The sequence below is a fragment of the Onychostruthus taczanowskii genome, unplaced genomic scaffold, assembly GCF_017590055.1.
Source record: "Onychostruthus taczanowskii isolate IOZ18803 unplaced genomic scaffold, ASM1759005v1 scaffold81, whole genome shotgun sequence".
In the NCBI taxonomy this organism is placed as follows: domain Eukaryota; kingdom Metazoa; phylum Chordata; class Aves; order Passeriformes; family Passeridae; genus Onychostruthus; species Onychostruthus taczanowskii.
In genome coordinates this window covers 56,321-76,439 of record NW_024506002.1, presented here as the reverse complement: position 1 = coordinate 76,439, position 20,119 = coordinate 56,321, and the positions used below count along the sequence as shown (strand labels likewise).

At 50.3% G+C, this 20,119-nt stretch overlaps 1 protein-coding gene across 3 annotated transcripts; it reads left to right on the top strand.

The window, feature by feature from the left end:
• The first annotated feature begins 88 nt into the window (after positions 1 to 88).
• Positions 89 to 16,500, top strand: HDAC8 (histone deacetylase 8). Of its 3 annotated transcripts, none has more exons than XM_041424382.1 (11): positions 89 to 776; positions 1,196 to 1,248; positions 2,572 to 2,702; positions 4,274 to 4,415; positions 6,653 to 6,765; positions 7,746 to 7,823; positions 8,217 to 8,325; positions 9,892 to 10,064; positions 11,694 to 11,788; positions 13,894 to 13,999; positions 15,976 to 16,500. In XM_041424382.1, the coding sequence occupies exons 1-11, from the start codon at positions 693 to 695 to the stop codon at positions 15,996 to 15,998; spliced, it is 1,107 nt and encodes a 368-aa protein (XP_041280316.1). In that variant the 5' UTR covers positions 89 to 692; the 3' UTR covers positions 15,999 to 16,500. The 3 variants fall into 3 exon arrangements, with proteins under 3 accessions (XP_041280316.1, XP_041280318.1, XP_041280317.1); XM_041424383.1 differs by having other exon boundaries at positions 609 to 733; XM_041424384.1 differs by lacking the exons at positions 2,572 to 2,702; positions 4,274 to 4,415.
• The last annotated feature ends 3,619 nt before the right edge of the window (positions 16,501 to 20,119 follow it).

The window sequence follows — 20,119 nt, the reverse complement described above, 5'->3', positions numbered from 1 at the left end:
CCGGCCACATGTTGCCTCTTCCTTAGCCCATTGGCTGAGATACTGGGAAGGTACAGCCTTCCCAAACGGTCTACCAGGTATTCTCCCCTTGAGCCTGTCATTTTCTCCCAAAGTTCAGAAACTCAGGCTTGTGTGGGCCCATTTGTCTGTTTCAGGAATCAAACTGTCTCGGTTTTGTAACCTGTGGCTTGAAGTGGGTAGAAACATTAAGATCCATTTCTAGGACGTTAACACCCATACCCTCACCCTTAGAATTGTTTGTAAAGACATTAGCACACATCTTTCCTACCATAGCTAATCCCTCCCTTTGTGATCCCTGCTCCCGTCAGGGGAGCCTTAAGGGAACCGAGCCCCTGGGACCCGGTGGGAGCTGCCGGGTGTCGGGGGAACCGGGCACCTGCTGAGCTGCGGCTCTTTGAACTGGGCGGGCGCCGCGTGGGGGGCTGCGTGCAGGCCACGGGCCTTTTTAAATTACATTCTTGGAGAATAAACACCACCCGAGCTGCGTGGGGGCCCGAGTAAAAATGCCTCTTAGCACCAGGTGGCTGCCTGTTCTTACGGGGCCGAGCTAGGGGAAGGACAATGGCGGGGTGGGCCTACAGCTCCCGGCACGCCGCGGGGCCGGAACTGCCGGTCCTGGCGTGCCCTGACTAGCGGCGGTGCGGGTGCTGGTCGCGGCTGTGCCAGCTCCGATGGCGGCGGTGCCGCCGCCGGTCTACGTATACAGCCCGGAGTACGTGACCCTCTGCGACTCCCTCTGCAAAGTGCCCAAGCGGGTCAGCGCCGCGGCGGGGGCGAGGGGGCGCGGGGAGCACAGCGGTGAGGCCCGGGCGCGGAGGCAGCCGGCGCCCGGCACGGCGGTAGGAAAGGAGGAAGCGGGGGAAACGGGCGGCCCCGGCGAGAGGAGTTAGGGTTAGAGCGGGAACGGCTTGTCTGTGCGTTCACATCGCCCCTGGCACCGCGGGCTCGGACACCGATGTGACGCTCCCCTCTCCCGGGAAGCCGTGCGCGGCTCTGCTTCTGCCCGGGACACCGGAAGGCCCTTTGGCACGGCATGGGCACGGGCCGGAGAAGGGATCCGGGCCGGGAAAGTCGCTGCTGGGAGCAGTCTGAGCCACACCTCGTCTGCGAGTCCTTGTGCCCCTGGCTGCTGGCTTTGTGTCTCCTGGTCTCACAGTCTTACTCTTTTCTTTAGGCCAGCATGGTGCATTCACTGATTGAAGCGTATTCCTTGCTTGGCCAGATGAAGTAAGTGCTCTCGTTTTCTGTGAAGGAATGTTTTAGTCTCCACTAAGGGTTGGAAGGTGCTGAGTAACTTCAGGTTTCATACTGTCCCTGCTGGTGGTGTGATTACAGGAGCCCCCACAGTGCGTATTTCCAGGATTAAAGGAAAATGTTTGTTTTGCTACATGGACACGATTGCAGTAATTGTGGCAGGTGTAATTCATGGTTACTCTCCTGGTCTGGTGGAGCGCTTATAGCCTTGTGCCTTCTCTACAGAGTGTGTATCACCCCCATGCTTGAGACTCTGAGTAGGGTAACAGCCTTGCTGCTGCTCCAGATCCACTGATCAGTCAGTGCTGATGCAGAGAGGGGCTATGTTGTTTTGGTGCATTGTAATATATCTGGGAGACTTTTTGTGAGGTCTGTATGCTGTTCAGGAGAGTACCGCCTGCCTCACTCGGCTCTTGACGCTGGGGCATGTGAAGGGAAAAATAAGAAAGGCATGGCTCAGCTCCTCTTGTGAAGCATCTCATCTTAGAAAAAATGTACTCCAGTTCAGCACAGCCAGAAGATTTTTTTGAGACTTCTTTTTTAAACTTTTTTTTTTTTTTTTTCTGGTAGAGTGTGCTTGGGAAATGACTGCAGGTATCATTATAGGGCAGACCTGAAGAACAGTTTGCCCTTAAATGTGGTGGGAAGCATCAGGGCCAGCCTGGAGCTGGGAGCTTCCTGTGTTCTTCCTGTAGCAGCAGAGCTGTGCTGCATTGCCTGTGCATGCTCCACTGTCCAAGTTTTGGGGAGGAGTCCAGTGTGTTGCAGGATTTGTTTAGGCATACTGCAAAGCACCCAGACCCAGGAAGGTGCTGTGCAAGTTGCTTGGAACAGTGACAGTCTCTGCTTTGGCGCAGGTCGTAGCATGCAAGAAGCATTACATGGCTCCTGATCTAGACTGAGGTCCTGCCACAGCATTTACACAGCATTTAGTTCCTCTGTGTGTAACCTGAATGTTGGATACGGTGGAGAATGCACAAACAGAGAGAACAAGCAGAACAGGGGAAAAAAACTTGAAGCAAAGTGGGAAGGTTAATGCAGGCAGCACCTGCAGGTGTTCTTCACTGGGGTGGGCACCACAGGTAGTGCCAAACCAGGGGCAAGGCCTGTTCCCGCTCAGCTGGGTGGCTTTCTAACTTGAGTGACAGTCCAGTGCAAGAGGAAGAGGGAGTTTTGTTTGCTTTTACAACAGTAATAGCCAAAAGAAAGCTCTTAATGTGAAGGTTAAAGCTGGACATTCCAGCTGAACACTGGATCCTCTTGCCCTGATGTGCTCCCTTCCTCCTCTCTGCTTAGGATAGTCAAGCCAAAAGTGGCGTCCATGGAGGAAATGGCGAGTTTCCACACAGATGCTTACCTGCAGCACCTGCAGAAGGTCAGTGAGGAGGGGGATGATGACCACCCGGAGTCTGTGGAGTATGGACTGGGTAAGGATGCACATCTTCAGCAAGAGATTAGTTGAGTGCCAGGGCCAGGATGCTTTTTGCTGGAGCTGCAGTTAGGGGGGTGAGCTCAGGGGGATGCTGGGCTTAGTTTTGAAAGGAAACACTCTTTAACGGGGTGTTGCTGAACCCCAGCAGTCATCTGACAGGCTGGCACTTTCCCTGGTGCCAGCTGAGGGTAGAGCTAGCCTCACTTTGCTGCTCTGTGTAGCTTGGCCTGTCTCTTGCCGACTGGGGCTGGTGCCCTTTGCTGCTGCTCTGAGGCTCTGGAATGGGATGGAAGACCCTGACACTGCCCTCGGGCTGGAGCTGGGACTGGCTGCTGCGAGCCTGCTGTGGGGAGGGCATGTGTGAACAGTGGTCTGGTGCTGTAGTGACCAGAGCAGCTGCAGAGCAGTCTGGTGACTTACATGTGGAGCAGAGGGCACTTGCCCTCCTGGACCTAAGACAGCTTGAGAAATGCAGCAGGTAAAGCAGGTGAGATGGCTGTGGGCACTGTCTTGGTATCAGGAATGGGAAGAGTGACCCAGAACTGAGGCAGAGGTGCAGATTCTGTGCCACTCTCATGAGTGTGCCTTAGACTTAGACTGCTCTGTCTACAGGAAGACAAGCAGCCCTGGTGTCACGCTTTGTGGGCAACAGCTGCGGGGAGGCTGCTGTACGACTAAGTGAAGATCGTATTACAGACATAGACATACAGCTTGTCTAGGCTTGGCTAGTTTGTGGATGTCCATTTTTAGGGAAGAGGTACATCAGTAACCATGTCAGGGCTTTTCTGGTCAGGTAGACAGAGACTTGAAAGTAGTTTTTTTGCGAGATTGGTGTGAGGAATCAGTAGGTTCAGCAGCCCAGGCACACAACTCAGAAGTTGATTCGGGACACATTTTTAAATGAACAAAGTGCAAGAAAACATTTGGATTGTTGCTTTTTGTGGTGGGTTGATTTTTGTGGTGTGGGTGGGGTTTTTTGCTAGGTGCTCACCAAGATAGTCTCTCTTCCCCTCAGTAGGGTGGGGGAGAAAACATAGTGGAAAAGATCGTGTTGAGATAATAACAGGGAGATGAGTCTCCAGTTACTGTCACCAGCAAACGAGACTCTACATGGGGAAATTAATTCAATTTATTGCCAATTAATAATGGAGTAGGATAGTGAGAATTCAAAATAAAACTGAAATCACCACCCCCCTCGTCCACCTTTCTTCCCAGACTCAGCTTCACTCACAGCTCTTCTACTTTCCCCCTCAAGCAGTGTAAAGGGACAAGGAATGGAGGTTGTGGTCAGTTCACACCTCTCTGCTGTTCTTTCCTCCTCACTCTTGCTAAGTGTATATGTGGGGTCCCTCCTGCAGGACACTCTCTTCCATGAAGTTTTCCAGTGCTAGTCTTTCCTTTCAAGAACTTCTCCAGTATGGGTCCTCCATGGGATCAGTTCTTCAGGAACGGGCTGCTCCAGCCCGGGCCAGTCTTGAAGACTCAAACAAAAGGAATGTGCTTCCTCTGGAGGAAAAGGCCTGTTGTGTCTAAGGTGCAGACTCTTACGTGGACTCTTACCTGCAGGTTACGACTGTCCAGCCACTGAAGGGATCTTTGAGTATGCAGCGGCTGTGGGAGGAGCCACCATCACTGCAGCTCAGTGCCTGCTGGATGGCAAGTGCAAAGTAGCAATTAACTGGCCTGGAGGGTGGCATCATGCAAAGAAGTAAGAAAACAATGTCTTCCCTTGTGTTTTCTCATCTGATGTCTGAACCCTGCTTCCTAGCTCCCAGCTTCCCTGAGAACCCTCAGGGTGCAATGATCTAGTTGGAAGAGAATGCAAGGTGTGAAGGAAGGCAGGAGATAAAGAGGAAGGAAACAGAGGGCAGGGCAGAGGCCTGAGAGGAGGCAGGTCACTGCCCAGTGCTGGTGCTGTCACTGTCATGTGCTGCAGAGCAGGTCTGGGGCAGGTGTACTCACACAACATCTCAGCCTGTTTCCTGGTGGGCACTTGGCTGAAAATGGCTTCAGCTGCAGCTTGCTGTGAAAGGAGACTTGCACTCAGCAGAGCTGAGCTCTCACTCTGTGCAGAACTGATGGCTTTTGGGAAATCTTCTGTTATATTCTGTCTGGATTGTATGGTTTAAAAAATGCCTGTAATGAAAAAAGTCTTAGCAGTGTTGCTGCTGCTGAGCTATTAGCACTGTTCTGGGAAGCGAAGAGTTTGTTTAAAAAATAGGCATTTAATAGCCACCAATCCCAAAGGAGTCTTCCCAGTCACCCCAGTAAGTTGGTGTGTGATGCTTCAGGGTAGATGCCAGCCCACTGTGAAGGTCCTGCCAGGCTGACTCCAAACTGCAGGTGCTTGATTCTAGGACCTGTGTCCTAGCAAAATACATTCCTTTTGTCAAAAAACACCTGCTTCCTGGTAGTTTAGTTGCTTTCCAGGGTCCTAAAGGTAGGAATGACCTGGGGCTTTGGAAGCTCTTGGTTGAGAGGATGCCTTTGGGGTTGAGGGTAAGTTGCTGAGTAAGTGCCTTTTCTCAAGGCAGTCTCACCCTCCTTTCTGGCAGTGATACTCAGAGCTTTGCTGGGTGGATTTGGGGCAGCATGGGGGAATCCCAAGTGCTGGTCTTGAACTGCAGCTCTGACACTGCTCTGCCTTTGGCTGAACTGGTGTCCTGCTCTGCTTGGCCTTGAGTTTCAGAGATTGGTATTACAGCATTCAGAGAGTGCCCAAGACATGCTTCCTTGTGGGCTATGAGGGAGGGGAGAAGTACATAATCACAGTTGAGTCAGATTTTCAGGATACCTGTTAACACCTCTATTTTCAGCTTTACTGTAAATGAACAGAGTCACTGGGAAACACCTGTGCTCCATGGCACTTGCAGAGTGTGAGAGCGAGTGAGGTTCTGCCATTCCTGGCTTGCTCCTCACTGTTCCCAGCTGTTGCTGAGCAGGAAATGTCAGAGAGAATGAGCTGGGTGCTGTGACTGGAAGTCAAGAGGAATTTCCCAGAGGTGCATCTTGTATCCCGATATAATTTGTGGAAGAGGGATTTGGGTACTCCTGTTGCCGTGTATGAAGCCTCGCTTTAAAATAGCTATCCAGGGCAGATGTAATGCGTGTGGACTGGTGCTAAGTGGTGATGGGGACTTGACTTTGGAGTGAGGCTGGAGTAGGGGTCAAGAAACTTTCTTGTTCCTTTGATGCCAGCAAATAAGCTGTCCCTGATGAATGTCAGTGATAAATCTTTACATGGTACACCTGTCCTCTCTTTAGCTGCTGGGACTCTCTCCTGGCTGAGCCCAGGAGCTGTATCATGAGGGACTGCATGTGGGACATCCCATTTGCATTTTCCTGGGAAGGGAAAGGAGGGAGTTACTTTGGCAAGAGGCTTAACCTTCATAGCCTGAGACTTTAAAACAGCAGGACAATCCTGTGACTGGCTTGGGCCTGCCTTTCACTGCCAGGACCTTCCCAGGAGTTGTGACCCAGACAGCAGGGATGGAGTGGCTGCCTGTCTATGCCTGTCCAGAACTCACAGGAAAATGGCCGAGGGGACTGTCCTCTTGCCTCCAAGAGAGTGGGTTTGAGTCAAGTGGCTCTGAACGTCTTTAAAATGTCTCAGGTGCAGAAAGCTAACATTTTATTTGTTCAACAGCGCAATGGTCAGAGATACCCTCCTCAGACCAGGGTCTCTTTGCAGCAGAGCCGACTGATGCTTACCCAGCTGCCAGAAAGCCCAGAGTTGAGAAGCAGTTGGCACAAGCAGTCCTGTTCTCTGTGCTTCCCAGCCATGCTTTGAGCTGTTCCTGACCCGTCTCTTGGTCACTGCTGGGCTGAGTTTTCATACTCCTCTGTGCCCCTGTGAGGTGGACACTTGCAAAGTCAAAATGAGAATGCTGAAATCGGTGGTGATTGCATTGGCAATATTCAATGTCACAGACATTGTTTTCACAGGGATGAAGCTTCTGGTTTCTGTTATGTGAATGACGCTGTTTTGGGGATCCTGCGACTACGCCAGAAATTTGACCGCGTCCTTTATATCGATTTGGATTTGCATCATGGGGATGGTAAGGCCCAGCAAAGGCTGCAAACAGCACAGCTGCACAGACTCAGGGGGGAATGGGAGAAGGCAAGGCCTGTCTGCACAGCAGGGATTTACTTGCTGCAACAGCCGTGGCTTCAGCTCTTTTTGGTGCAGTTGAGTTCCCTCAATCCATTTATGCCTTGTCCTGCTTTACAGACTTGCCCTATGCTGCTCCTCAGACTTCTCTTGTGGGTCTAGGCAGGAGTCTTGTACCTAAAGCAACAGATAATGTGTCCCAGTCTCCCATCCTGCCAGCGCAGTTGCTGACAGGGTTTAATTGTTTAAGGGTCCGTTGCAAGAGGGAAGCAGCCAGTAGTAAAGGGTGCTTTTAAAAGAAGGCTTTATTCTGTAAGTCTAGAGGCAGAGCTGGCCTTGCTAAAACTGCTCCCTCCTTCAGGGACATTATTTCTACACCATTTAACATTTCCTGCTCTTCTAAATTTTATTATATGTTTCATTTTGTTCTGTTTTCTCCCTGCATTTGGTTTCTGTTAAGTTTCCTATTACTTCTTTTTTCCCTCTCCATGCCCACTGTCTTAATAGTGTCTTTAAGGAAAAGGCATGTTGAACCACAGCAGCATTGAGGAAAAACGAGAAAGCCCAGTAGCATTGGTTCTGATCAGAGCCAAGCTCTGGCCAAGTGAGCCCTGCTCGGATCCCTCTCCCAGCTTCACAGGCCTAGCAGCACAGTCAAGTGCTGCTGCCATGGCTAGTGACATGAGATATTCAGATCCATTCTGAATTAGCATGAGACCTGCCAGATTCATAGCACTTGTGATCTTTGCTGCAGTTGAACTTCAGTCTCTGTAGACTGAGGATGTATTTATTGAGCCACATCTGCATTTCTGCTTTGCTTATGGTTCTCCTTCTCTGCTGCTCTGTGTGTATCAGGCAACTCTGTGTGTTCAGACTCTGTCATTTATATAAATGATGCATGAATTTTTCTTTTCAATTTCTTAATAGGAGTTGAGGATGCCTTTAGTTTCACCTCAAAAGTCTTGACTGTTTCTCTGCACAAATTTTCACCAGGATTTTTCCCAGGCAAGTTGAACTTGTGAGGTTTGTGCTCATTTGGTTCACATGTCACTCATGGTGAGGCCTCCATAAAGGCAAGTCACATCTGTGATGTCCAGCTGACATATCTTGCTGTCTCTTCTCATGACCCAGGGGAAGGAAAGAGGGAGAGCTACATGTTTGGCATTTCCCTCTCTCTGGTTGTAGCTGAGGTGTAGGCAGAGTTCCTTTGATGCCGCATGGCAGAATTGGGTGAAGGATAGAACTGGGTCACTCCACCCCACCTTTCTTCGTGGTGGCAAGTGGACTTCTTCATACGCATGCCAAACGTCCTGGCTCTCATCTTGCCTTTGAGACACCCCACGCGTCTCTTGCTGCTGCTCTGCTTTCCCTTCTAATTGGGGTGTTTCTGTTGTGCAGGCACTGGTGATGTGACAGATGTTGGCCTGGGAAAAGGTCGCTATTACAGTGTGAATGTGCCCATTCAAGATGGCATTCAGGATGAAAAATATTACCAGATCTGTGAATCGTAAGCCCTTTTGCTCTGATACAGCTGACTTGGATGGGATTTTAGAGAATAAGATACTATGCAGTTTAGTATTTTTAATTACAGTCCTTTCTTAAGGCTTGTCCCTTCCCCTCTTGCAGCCTTTGATTACAGTGAACATGGACTGTAAGTTCTCAGAGGTCTTGTGTGAATCCTTAGGCAAATTGAATATACAGAGACATTGTGGGTGGCTGGAGGGGTCTCTGCCGCAGGTCAGCCTGTCTCCTTAGATACACCTCCACAGGTGTCTATCTAAGGAGAGACTGAGAAGCAACAAGTATTTTTTAGCTGTGGGCTTTGGGCTAGATGTTTTTTACTTCAAGTAAATGCTCTGAATTCTGGCTGTGGGACATATTCTTGGGGCTTAGCTAAAAGCATTTTCCTAGCACCTTCTGTCTGTGCTGGAAGAATGAAAGGCTGAAGGCTGAATATCTGACAGAGCTGCCTCCTGGCACTCCCATGTGTCCCTCAGCTGATGGTGGATCTCACAAGCTGTTGCCCTTGTCAAAACTGGGCTGTGGGGCTTGTTCTTTTCCAGGGGGGAGGAGTCTCAGTGCAGGGCTGCAGGATGTAGTAGCACGTCCACCTCTAACACTTGAGGGCAGAAACCTCTCTAAACTTGTAGGCCAGTAGGGCAGTCATGCGGGGGCCATGCCTCCTGCTTACTTATTGGTGCTTGCCATTGCTGGGGTAGAGCAGCCCCCTTTGTGCTGGAGGACGTGCTTTCAAAAGGCAGCTCTAGGGTCAGGAACCCACTCAGGAGGAGCCTGCTGCATGCATTCGCAGCTGAAGGACGTCATAACCTACCTCAGATTTGAAGCTGTGTATAGCTAAAGCTTCTGCAAAGAGACTTAGAGATCTCTTTGAGTTCTGTCTTGGCTGGGAAGCAGTCCACAGGCATGACCGTGGATGTCTCATCCAGCTGTTTTTTGAGGGTAATTGCCTGTACTTCCCAAAACCACGATGGACTTGAAGCATGAGTCTCTGTCCAGTGCTGGTTTTTGCAGGCTGACTACACCCTGCACAGAGCTTTTCCTCATAGTTTTGCCTCAAGAGCCATACAGGAGAGAGGGAGAGTAAGACCCTAGCCAGTCTTCCTCTGTTTCTCCTGTCCTCTGCTGGCCTGTCCTGGTGAGAGGTGTCTGAGAGTTCAGGATTGTTGTTTTGCCAGACCCTGATCTCCACCGTGACTTTCACAGGGCAGAAAAGCACCTGGATCATCCTGCAGCCAAGAGGCAGACAGTGTAAATGTAGAGTTTGATGCTACCACTGAACTGGTGAGAACTAGATCCCCCTCTGCCATGTTATCAGTGGTGCTTTTGCATTCATCAGCCTTTTGATAAGTGCTCTGACAGCTAAAATTGCTGTGGAGGTAGAAGGCTCAGAGCAGAGCCTGGGAGCAGAGGCAGTGTAACTGGTAGGAGCTGGGTGGAAGCAGAGAATGCAGAAACCCTGAGAGGTATTGGTGGATCTGAGCGACCAGGGCCATGCCACCAGCATTCCTCTGGGCCATGCTGGCAGTAACTGGACTGCTGCTCTTCTCTCTAGAGTGCTGAAGGAGGTGTATGCTGCCTTCAACCCCGATGCAGTTGTGCTGCAGCTGGGGGCGGACACCATTGCTGGAGACCCCATGTGCTCTTTCAACATGACACCCGAGGGAGTGGGGAAGTGCCTCAAGTATGTCCTGCAGTGGCAGCTAGCAACTCTTGTCCTGGGAGGAGGTGAGTGCATCCTGCTGTTCTCAGAGAAATGTGTTTGTCCTCCTGTGACCCTGCCTCGAGTGCCTGTCTGCCCTTGGGCTCAGGACTGGCAAGGGTTTAGCAGAGTGACTGCTGGGCATTGTCAGAGGACGCACTGTGGCATAGTACTCTTTTCTCACACCTGAAATCCTTGATACTGACAGGTGCAAGTCTCAGTACTGACTCAGATCTTGAGTTAAAAGCTGCATGGCTCCTCTGGAGAAGATGAGAGGCCAACAAACTGACCCTGACTTCTCAGTGACACCTCTGATTCCCATCTCTGCTGATCAGCCCTTCAGTGCTTCTCTTTAAAAAGTGAGCACTATGTTCCCAAACCTACCTTGGGCACCTGGTGATGAATGGTTTCATTCAGATTCAAGCAGGGGCTTGGGACGAGGCCTGCCTGCAAGGTACAGCAGGACTCTGATATCCAGTGAAAGTTAAGCTGGACTTAGGTCTGTTGTGTTGCCTAACCAGCTGCTTGCCCAATGGGGAGAGCACAGGACAGGTTTTATGTTAACAGAGCATTTCAGAGCAACAAAAGCCCCTGTGGGCCAGGGAAAGCCCCTGAGCTCCATGACTGGAGCCGGATCAGCTCTAGGTGTTGTCCTTTTTTAGATGGGGGAAATAATGTCTAGGATATTAAGGCTAAAATTTGATGTGCCTGATGCCCTTTGTTCTGGAAAGGTTATGAGTGTTCAGTCCTGCTGTGGCTTGTCTGTGAGTGTGCTGGAGATGTCATCTTTCAAACAAAACCCAAAACTTCTGTTAAAAAATGAGGATCAACTATGTGTCACTTGTGAAAATAGCAAAGGAGTGTCCCACCACTGCAGCATGTGGAAGCATTTGAAGTCCAAATTGGGAGAGGAGTAAAAAAAAAGCAGGGGAAAAAACCCCACTGCAAACAGAAGGGAATATTGGAAAAATGTGGTCTGTCTTGTCAAAGTGCTTTTCTCCCTTTACTCTTCTAGTCATCTATTCTGGAAAAAAAAACATACCTGAGTCTCTTGCAGGATTGCTTTCAGCTAAGATTTCTCCTTATGGGCTCATGTTCCTTTACCATGTAGGTAACCATTTCCTGCTCACTGTGAAATCTCATTTCTGTGTAAAGCAGTTGCAAGTTGTAGCAATGAGTTTCATATTTGTCCTCTCAAAGATGACGGTGCTGAAGAGCTCACCAGCGTATGGCTGGGCATGTGTATTTTGCTTTATAGGTCAAAGACTGGTATTAAAAAGCAGGAAGCCCCATTTCTGCTGCAGCCTGCTACTTGAGAATGGCTCTTCTTGTTGCTGGGAGAGAGTTCAGCGCATGGGGCTGGGAGCTCATCCTGGGCCTGAGATGGTGGCTGGAGGACTGGCCTCTGCCACTGGGTGTAACTGGGGTTCAGTTTGAGTGGTCTGCTCTTGCATACACTGTCATTCAAACTTGGCTTTGTGTAGCCAGCAGGTGCAGAGGGCAGATTTTGGGCATGGCTTGAGTGGATGAAATAAGCTGAACTAGTGTAACCTGTGCACAGTGGTTTCATTATTTGTTTCTTCCACCTAAATATCTTTTTCTCTTTTGCCTTTCCCCACTCTTCCTCCTCAAATCCCAATTCTTGCTGGAAACAGGAGGTTACAACCTTGCCAACACTGCTCGCTGCTGGACATACTTGACTGGGGTCATCCTTGGGAGAACACTGTCCTCAGAGATCCCTGATCATGAGGTAATGCTGTGAAAAACCCTCCCTTCTCCTTGCAGAAGAGCCAGTTCTGCCTAATCCACACAGCATCCTTGCCACTCAGTCCTGTTTTGTGAAGACACTGACGTAGCAATGCTGCCCTAACCTAGCAGTATGGTGGGTGCTTGTGCTCTAAAACAGAGGCTGTCTGCAGCTTTCGGTGAGGGGTTTCATGTGCCAGTAAACTCCAGTCTCAGATAGTAACAGAGAGGATGGGCAAAAGGATTCTGTGGTTTGCTCAAAGAGCTCTTTAGGATGTGCCTTTTGCCTTCTCAAGGTTTTAATTTTTTTTTCAGCTGAAGTTTGAGTGACCACAGTGGCTGTTGCTCTGCTTTCCTCCTCCTCCCCCAAGTGTTCTGTCTGGTGACCAGCAGTGTCTGGTAAAGAGTAGCCAGGGCCCAGCACATTCCAATAAGTTGCTCCTCTCTGGAGTTGACACAGAACCTACCTTGCAAATATTCTGTCACTCTATCAGGGTCCTGTAGTTGTACAGGGATGAACTTCCAAACCACTGGAGCAAAGGATTTCCCCAGAAACTCATCCATTTTCTCCCACTTCCTGTGCCACTCATGACTATCCACCCTTGGGGCAGATCTCTGAATGACCTGCCTAGAAATCTCTCTCCTGACTCTAAACATGGTGTGGACTCCACTGACTCTAAATATGTTATCAGCTGTACTGAGGAGACACACATGAGACATAGCAACCATAGCAACAAGAACATGCTTTCTGTAACATCCAGAGGGAATTCAAAATTCTCGAAAGCTGTTGTAACAGGCCTGAAGGAGGAAGAGGGGGTGACAAGCTGGGGAAAATCATCCTCTAGTGTTTCCCCCTCAGGCTGAGTACTATTATTAATGGACTAACAAAGGTAGTGCTGGAGGTAAGGGTAGGAGAGGAACACTGAATACACATCCCAAGTGACCCTCATTGCCATTGTTATCATTTCATAAACTGATATCACAGAGTACAGCAACAAAACAATCCTGATCCCACTCCGTGCTCTGAAAAATATGATCACAAGGAACACATATATGCTCACACATATGTACCACACCCACATAAACAGACCAAGCAGCACTGTGACCACAAGCAGCATTGTGACCAGTGGTTCTGTGCCTAATATGAACAAATGCTTAGAATCAAATTAGTTTCCAACCCACTCTGGGCAGATGTGTTGTTGTCTCAACCCTTTGTGCCCATACTGGGCACCAATTAAGGTTGTCTTAGGAATGGTATTTTCCAATTTAGTGCTCCTCCTAAGAGCATGAACAATTTACTAAACAGTAACAGCAATAATACTAATGAGAGAAGGAACAAGAAAACAAAGAACAATTCACATAGAAACACCCCTGCTCCCTGACAATAGACAAACTGCATAGCTCCCTCTGCCACGTTATTTCAGCTGGTAAGAATCCCTTCTGTCTGGAAGAAAGTCCCTTTCTCCTGCCCTCAGCAATGATGAGAGGTGGTGTAGAATAATCTCCGTGTTCTGGCCATGCCTCCTCCCAACTACTCTAAAAACTGACCCTGTCTTGGCCAGAATCATGACACAATGGCTCACAGTAACCTGTCATTCTGCGTTAGCACGTCAACCCCATGTGCTGCAGATTTCCTGCATGCTATCTGAGCACTTAGCCAGAGAGTATCCTTGCAGCACACTGATTTTTCCTTTCCCAGGTGCTTCACAGTCGTGTCAATGCAGCGTTGAGCAAGATGGGAAGTGAATGGTAGGATATGTGATTACAGCACTTGAAATTTAATAATAAAAAAATTTCATTTGCGGGTAACCATGTGTAAAATGAGTGTCAACAGCTTTCCCAAATAAAGCATTGGGATAGACATTTGACTGCTTTTTGGTTGCCTCACTGGGCTCTGCTTCCCATCCCTTGAACTGGGAAGCGGTTGAAAACTCCAGGTGGACACAGACACTGCTGAAGTACCACCTTGATGTAGTGAAGCTACGTGTGGCCCTTAGGTAGAGAAATGGTTTTTTTGCCTTTTTACAAACAGGTACCCATGGGGAGCCCTCTCTCTAGCCTCAGCCTTCAGAGACCTCTCTGTTGATTTTCCTCATCTCCTCCTTGCAGTTCTTCACAGAGTATGGTCCTGATTACGTGCTGGAGATCACACCAAGCTGCAGACCAGACCGCAATGAGCCACAGAGAATTCAAGAAATTCTGAACTCTATCAAAGGTACGTTGTCCAAGCAAAAACTTCTGCTTCAGGCTTACAGGATTTGTTAGAGAGGGCTTCAGAAGAGCTCATTGGAGTCTTTCTCACTGACTGGAAAGATGAACCACATTCACTTGGCTGCTCCTTAGTACACAGTGTCATTTGCCTCCCACATCCCTTGGGATTTTCAGGGTTGGTGGTACAGAGTTACGGGTTCCTGTAGCAAAAGTTGCCATTGCCTTTGCTCTGGCTGGACAGGGAGCATTGGACCTTGTCCTTTTTGGAATCATAGAACAGCCCAGGTTCTAAGGGACTTCAAAGATCATCTGGTCCAAACTTTTCATGGGAAAGGGAGCATAGACAAGATCTATGCTAGATCTTATCTAGCAAGTCACATCCTGAAAACTTCTGACAGTGAGGCTGCTACCCCATCCCTGGGGAGTTTCCTCCAGTGATTGATTGTTCTCACTGTAAAAAAAAAGTACTTAAAACAAGGTGAAACCTCTCCTGGTGCAACTCACACCTGTTGTCCCTTGTCCTCTCCATGTGGCTCCTTGTGAAGAGAGAGCCTCTGTCCTCTGAAGCCTACAGAGCAGGCTTCAAGTACTAGATTACTCCCTCCTAAGCCTTCTCTTCTGCAGGGAGAGAGTGGCAGGTTCTCCAGAATCTGATCACCTTTGTGATCCTCCTTTGTCTGTCCATGTCTTTTGTGATTTGTGGGGATCATAACTGGACACATTACTCATCATTTGTCAGACAGACCTGGCATGAGATGATCCACTTTTTCTTAGTAATGCTCCTGCACATGCTGCACAGGATCCAGTTTGCTTCACTGCTGCAGCAGCACACTGCTGGATCCCATTCAGCTTGCTGCCTATCAGGAACCCCACATCCATTTCCACAAAGCTGCTTCCCAGTCACACAAATCCCAGCCTGAACTGGCTACCTCAAGTGGAGGACCTTGCTTATGTCTTTGTTAAACTTAAAACTGTTATTTTTAGCCCAGTCTTCCAGCCTGTCCAGCTTTCTAAAATAGCTCTTCCTTCTGACCTGTTCACCTCAGCACCCAGTTTGGTGCTGTGGTTGTTTCCAGCCAAGGTAATTTACGATGTTGAGCAATATGTATCGGTATCAGTCCTTGGGGGACCCCACTTGTTACAGGCTGCAAGACCATGTAAAAACCTTTGATCACCACGCCCTGTGAGCTCCCTGTGAGCCAGCTCCCTGCCTGTCCCCTTTGCAGACCACCCATCCAGTCTGTGTCTTTCAGTTGGACCAGGAGGAGGCTGTGGGAAATAGCTCTCTGGAACTGCGACAGGTCTCCAGCAGGCAGGACTTGAAACTCTTCAAGTCCAGGACAGGCAGCTGGGTGAGCTCTGCCAGCTCCAGCATTGAAACTCATTCAGTGCCCTTACCCACCTGTCTTGTCCCTCTCTGCAAGAGGAGCTCAGAACAGCATGACGGGGCTTGGCAGCCCTTTTCTGTCTGTGTTGTAGTATGCTGGTGTTAGAAGTAGGGTAGGAAGTACAATGGCCATGGATGCCTTCGTGTGTCCCTTCCCAAGCACAGCCAATCCTAGGGAGAGGGCATCCTTTCCTTGGGGACATGTCCAAGAGGGTAGGAGGAGCAGCATCACTCCAGAGCTGGAACGAGGGCTGTGCACTCCTGTCTGTGAATCCAGCCTGAAAGAAGGACTAGGTAGCAGGGAGTGAGCGTGTGTGTCTCTGATGCTGGTCCACGAACCCCGAAACAGCATTCAGCATACTGAAAGCATTGGCAGGGTCCCTTTGTGGTAATTTCCAAAGCCTGGCTCCAATGAGGGCAGCAGCCTCTGCAAAGGGAGCGAGGGGTCAGCAGGAGCTGAGATCTGTGCTGAGGCAGGAATTCCCATGTCCTGGTCTAGTCCATCAGGCGTGGGAGTGGCACCCCTTGCCAGGTCACTCCATCAGGCTAAAATATCAGTGGAAATACCCTTTTTTGCTTCCTTTTATTTGCAGGGAATCTGAAGCACGTTGTTTAGCAGAAAAGGAAGGCTCAGGCAAGAGCATTTCCTGTGGGGAAGACAGCATATTTATGTGAACATCTGGTGAAATTTGTGACTGCAGGGAAACTTTCGAAGAAAGTACTGTTGGTTGGTTAATTTTTTTTTTCCTCTTTAAAGAAGAAAAGCTACCGTATGCTACAAGCACTGTGGCTCCCCCAGGCAGGAGTGTGGGCCCTCCAGCCGTAGCCTTCCAGTGCTGGCAGAGCCTCCCTTGCTCCTTTCCCCTTCCTATTTTAACACCACAGTTTGTTCTCACAACTGCTTTTAAATGTATTTTAAGAGAGGAGCTGCTCAGAGCTGTGAGCCCTCCCCAGCTGGAGCCCAGTGCTGTGTTAGCTACCCAGCAGGGCCACAGCCTCAGAGCTGCCCACTCGGGAAGTAGAGCCTGTGGGCTACCCTGGTTCTCTCTTACCCACAGAAAGGCACAGCCATTGTGTTTTTAACTGGGAATTTTTAAAAAATAAAATACTTGAAGTACTCCTCCAGCCCTTTCCTTTCTTCTTCCACCCACCCTGTCTTGCTAGTGCTCTTTTCCACAGTACACCCCACCCCCTCCACCTACTGCAGAGCCATTTGTGAGCTCCTGAAGTCCTGCACAGAGGAACAAGACCCTGGAGAGCTTCTCAAGAACGTCAAGGGCGATACAGGTCACTGTGGTAGCTCCTCTTCTGGGAGATCTTGGATGAACTTCCAGATGCTCTGGTGCCCCATGAGAGCTGCCACGAGGTGTCTCAGCAAGGGAACAGGTACAGAGGTATCTGGAGCAGCACTCTCCCAGTGCCAGGAGCCATGGAGCCTGGCCTCTGCCACCCTTGTCCCCTCATTCTCCTAGCCCATAGACCTTTTATTGTGGTGATTTTTTTTAAAGATGCCCAGTCACTGTAGGAAAGCATATTTCCTGTGGCTTTAATTAGATTATGCTGGAAGAAACAGCAAGACAAAGGGGTTCCCTGCCTGGCCTTGGCTTTGTTTTTTGCTCTGTTTTCACTGTTGATTGAAACAACAGGAAATCTGGTATGGAGACAGGTCAGCAGGATGTGGCTCCCATGACTCCTGACCTCTTGCCTGCTTCCATGTACCCCTGGCACCTGGTGTGGTGTGCTGAGACCAGTCTTGTAAGGTGACCACTGGCAGGAGGCTGGTGCTGCCATTGCCCTAGCAAAGGATCCCAGTGCCCTGGGGAGATGTCAGGCTTCAGGACTGCCCATCCAGGGAAAAAGGTGAGGAAAGAGAGAACAGAGAAGCTGGCCAACTGCTGCCTCTGACCCACCTCAGGGCCCATGTGCTCTGTCCCCACAGCAGGTAGACTGCCCTTGTGAGAGCTGTGGGAGCTGTTTCAGGAACACAGTTGGGAAAATAAACAATAGGAAACCCCACAAGTGTCAGAGGTTGTGGCTTTTAGGTGAGGTGCCTCTTGGGTAGAAGCCCCCACATGCCCCATCCAGAGTGGGATGCCCACACAAGGGGCGGGGGTAAGCCGGAGCGCCGTTCCAGTCCCTCCCTGTCTGGGTACGTCGCTGGACCCGACCCGCCCGGGGCAGCCCGCGCCCCTCTGAGCGCTGCAGTGACCTGGTAGATGCCGGAGATGAGCTGTTCACCGTCCCGTCCCCGGGGCACGAAGGACCTCTCGTGGTGGCAATCCTGCCCTGCTGCCTTTCGGGGCCGAGGAGATACCGGCGGCAGGGACTCCGCCTGCTCCCCGCCCCTGTGGCCCCTCACGGCGGGTCCCAACGGCCTTGTGCCCCATCTTGTGCTCAAGATGAACCACAAGTTCTACGTCCAGAACTGCGCCCCGGGGAGACCCTGGAGCCCGACGGAGCCCGGCTCGCCGCTCGCCTGGGGTTTGGGGACGCGGGCGCGGGGCGCGGGGAGCCGTCCCCTCCAGGCCGCTGGCCCCGGCCTCATCGACTCGGACCCGGTGGACAAAGGTTCTCAGGTCGCTGGTGGTGGAGCTTGGCCTCAACAGGGCGGACGAGCTGCCGGAGCTCTGGCTCGGTCACCACGAGCTCGACTGGCGGCCGGAGCGCGGCTGGGCCGGGGCCTCGTACCGCTCCAGCAGCGAGCAGCGTCCCGGCTGCCCCCGGCCCGGCGCTGCGGCAGCGGGAGCGCGCGGGAGCCGGCCGTGAGGGAAGGGCCGGGAGCAGGAGCGGGGCCGCGCTGCCGCCCCAAAACGCGCCTGGGCCCGACAGGCGAGGGTCTCAGGCTGCCGGGTAATAAAATCCGGAAGGATCGGCTGTGCCCTTTGTCCATTTCGGCGAAGGACATTGTGTGAAGCAGCCCTTGATGGAAGGAAGGTGGGCTCCCCACAGCTCCAGTGTGTCTTCTCGGCTTATGATGTTCCCATCCTGTTGTTGAAAATTACACAACTTTCCTAGTAACTTCTCTAGTTAAAATTTCTAATTAATTGTTTTAATCAATCATGAACAGTGTAATTTTCCACCATAGCCAAGCACTTAGCAAGGTTTGTTATAAACTGCTATTGTGGGAACACAGGTCAGGAAAATTACCAAAACTTTTTAAGTTTTGCGAAACCAACCTTGGACTAAGCATGGAAGAGACATAGTGCTGAAACTAGACCCACGGAATGCAGAATTTATAGTCTGCAAGAACATTTTGCAGAACCCAGAGAGAGAAACAACCAAAGACAATTCAGCAATTGTCTTATCTGGGGAAAAGATAAGAAGATAATAAGATAGATACATATTATAATATTGGCTTTTCACAAATATTAAAACGGATTTATATATGTGATGTTAAAGTAACTTTGTTATAAAGATAATGTTTTTATTTCTGTTAATTAAGCTTAGATATAGTAGTGAAATAGCTATGCTTGTGTTAAAATGCCTGCTTGGATGGGACAACATCCAATCAACATAGGATGAGGACACCTGTACAGATATTCCAACTATCAGCACTCATTGTCTGAAGGCAGTGTGGACCAAGGCCCAAAAACTGGAGATTATAAGAATGGACTAAAACCACAACCAAGGAATCTTCATGCTCTAAAATGGCGGACACAAGGAGGAGCCATGCTAAACAATTCTTGGAACATGTAAACTGGTTTGGGGGAAAAGTTTACCATGCATAAGTGTCTATGAATGTGCAACAGGCTGATGTAATGGAAAAGGTATTTAAGGGGTATCCCCGAAGATAACAGTGTGGTCTCTGAGTGCAAGATGCACCCGACCTTTCCTCTGTGGTCCTTGTCTCTTATTGTCCTTTATTAAACTTTTAAAATTTTTACAGGAGAGTGAACAGATTTTTCACAGATCATAACAAGACTGTAAATGTAGGCTAATGAGCACGAGAAGCAAGAAATCTATAACCAGTAGAACATAAAATACTAATTAATGAAGAGAGCTATGTATTTTATAGCCAATTAACATTAATTACTTTGCTAAAGTGTATAAATAATGAAAAGTTTTAGAAGTGTGCATGTATCATAGGTGAAGCTCCCCCTGTGCGCCCAGCACTGTGAATAAAGTAATGCTGCTCTCTAATTTAAACGTAGAGTTTCATTTATCCCGACGTTTTCAGAACAGTCACCCCCGGGAATGGGACCTCTGTCCCAGCCATGCCCTGCTGCAGGAGCGATGCTGTGGAGACGTGCTGGGTGTGGGGCTGCTGCACTGCCTGAGCTGTCTGGCAGGATGCGGGAGCCTGGCACTGGGCCGGGGACTCCGGGGCACTGTGGGGACACGTCTGCCCTGGGCAGGGCAGCTGGGACCACTTGACCCCCGGACTGCTTCAGGAGTGGGCGCTAAGGCCCGGCATCCAGTCTGGGGGCTGCGTGGGGTCCCAGCTGTACCCCGGGAGGAGCCGTGGCAGGGGGAGGACACAGGTATGGGAGGGCAGGTGTGGGCAGGGAGCGGTCCCGGCACAGGTGTTTCCCCTGTTGGCTCTCCCAAACCGCAGGGCCAGAACTTAGCGGGCTGTCCCATGCCACCAGCGATGACCACAGTGCCGGGCTAGGAGCAGGGAGTTCCGGAGAGCGGTGTCCTGGAGCGGGGTGTCCCCGTCGGGGTCGCCGGGAAGGGACGAGCCCTCCCGATCTGTCACCTGGCGAGCGGCCCCGGACCTCCGAGCCGCCAGAGGGC

Excerpts from the sequence above, each read along its gene's own strand:
- HDAC8 (XM_041424382.1), top strand. The coding sequence starts at position 693 with ATGGCGGCGGTGCCGCCGCCGGTCTACGTATACAGCCCGGAGTACGTG. Across the intron at positions 10,065-11,693 it reads AACTCTTGTCCTGGGAGGAG|GAGGTTACAACCTTGCCAAC; the intron begins GTGAGTGCATCC and ends TGCTGGAAACAG. Across the intron at positions 14,000-15,975 it reads AATTCTGAACTCTATCAAAG|GGAATCTGAAGCACGTTGTT; the intron begins GTACGTTGTCCA and ends TTTTATTTGCAG.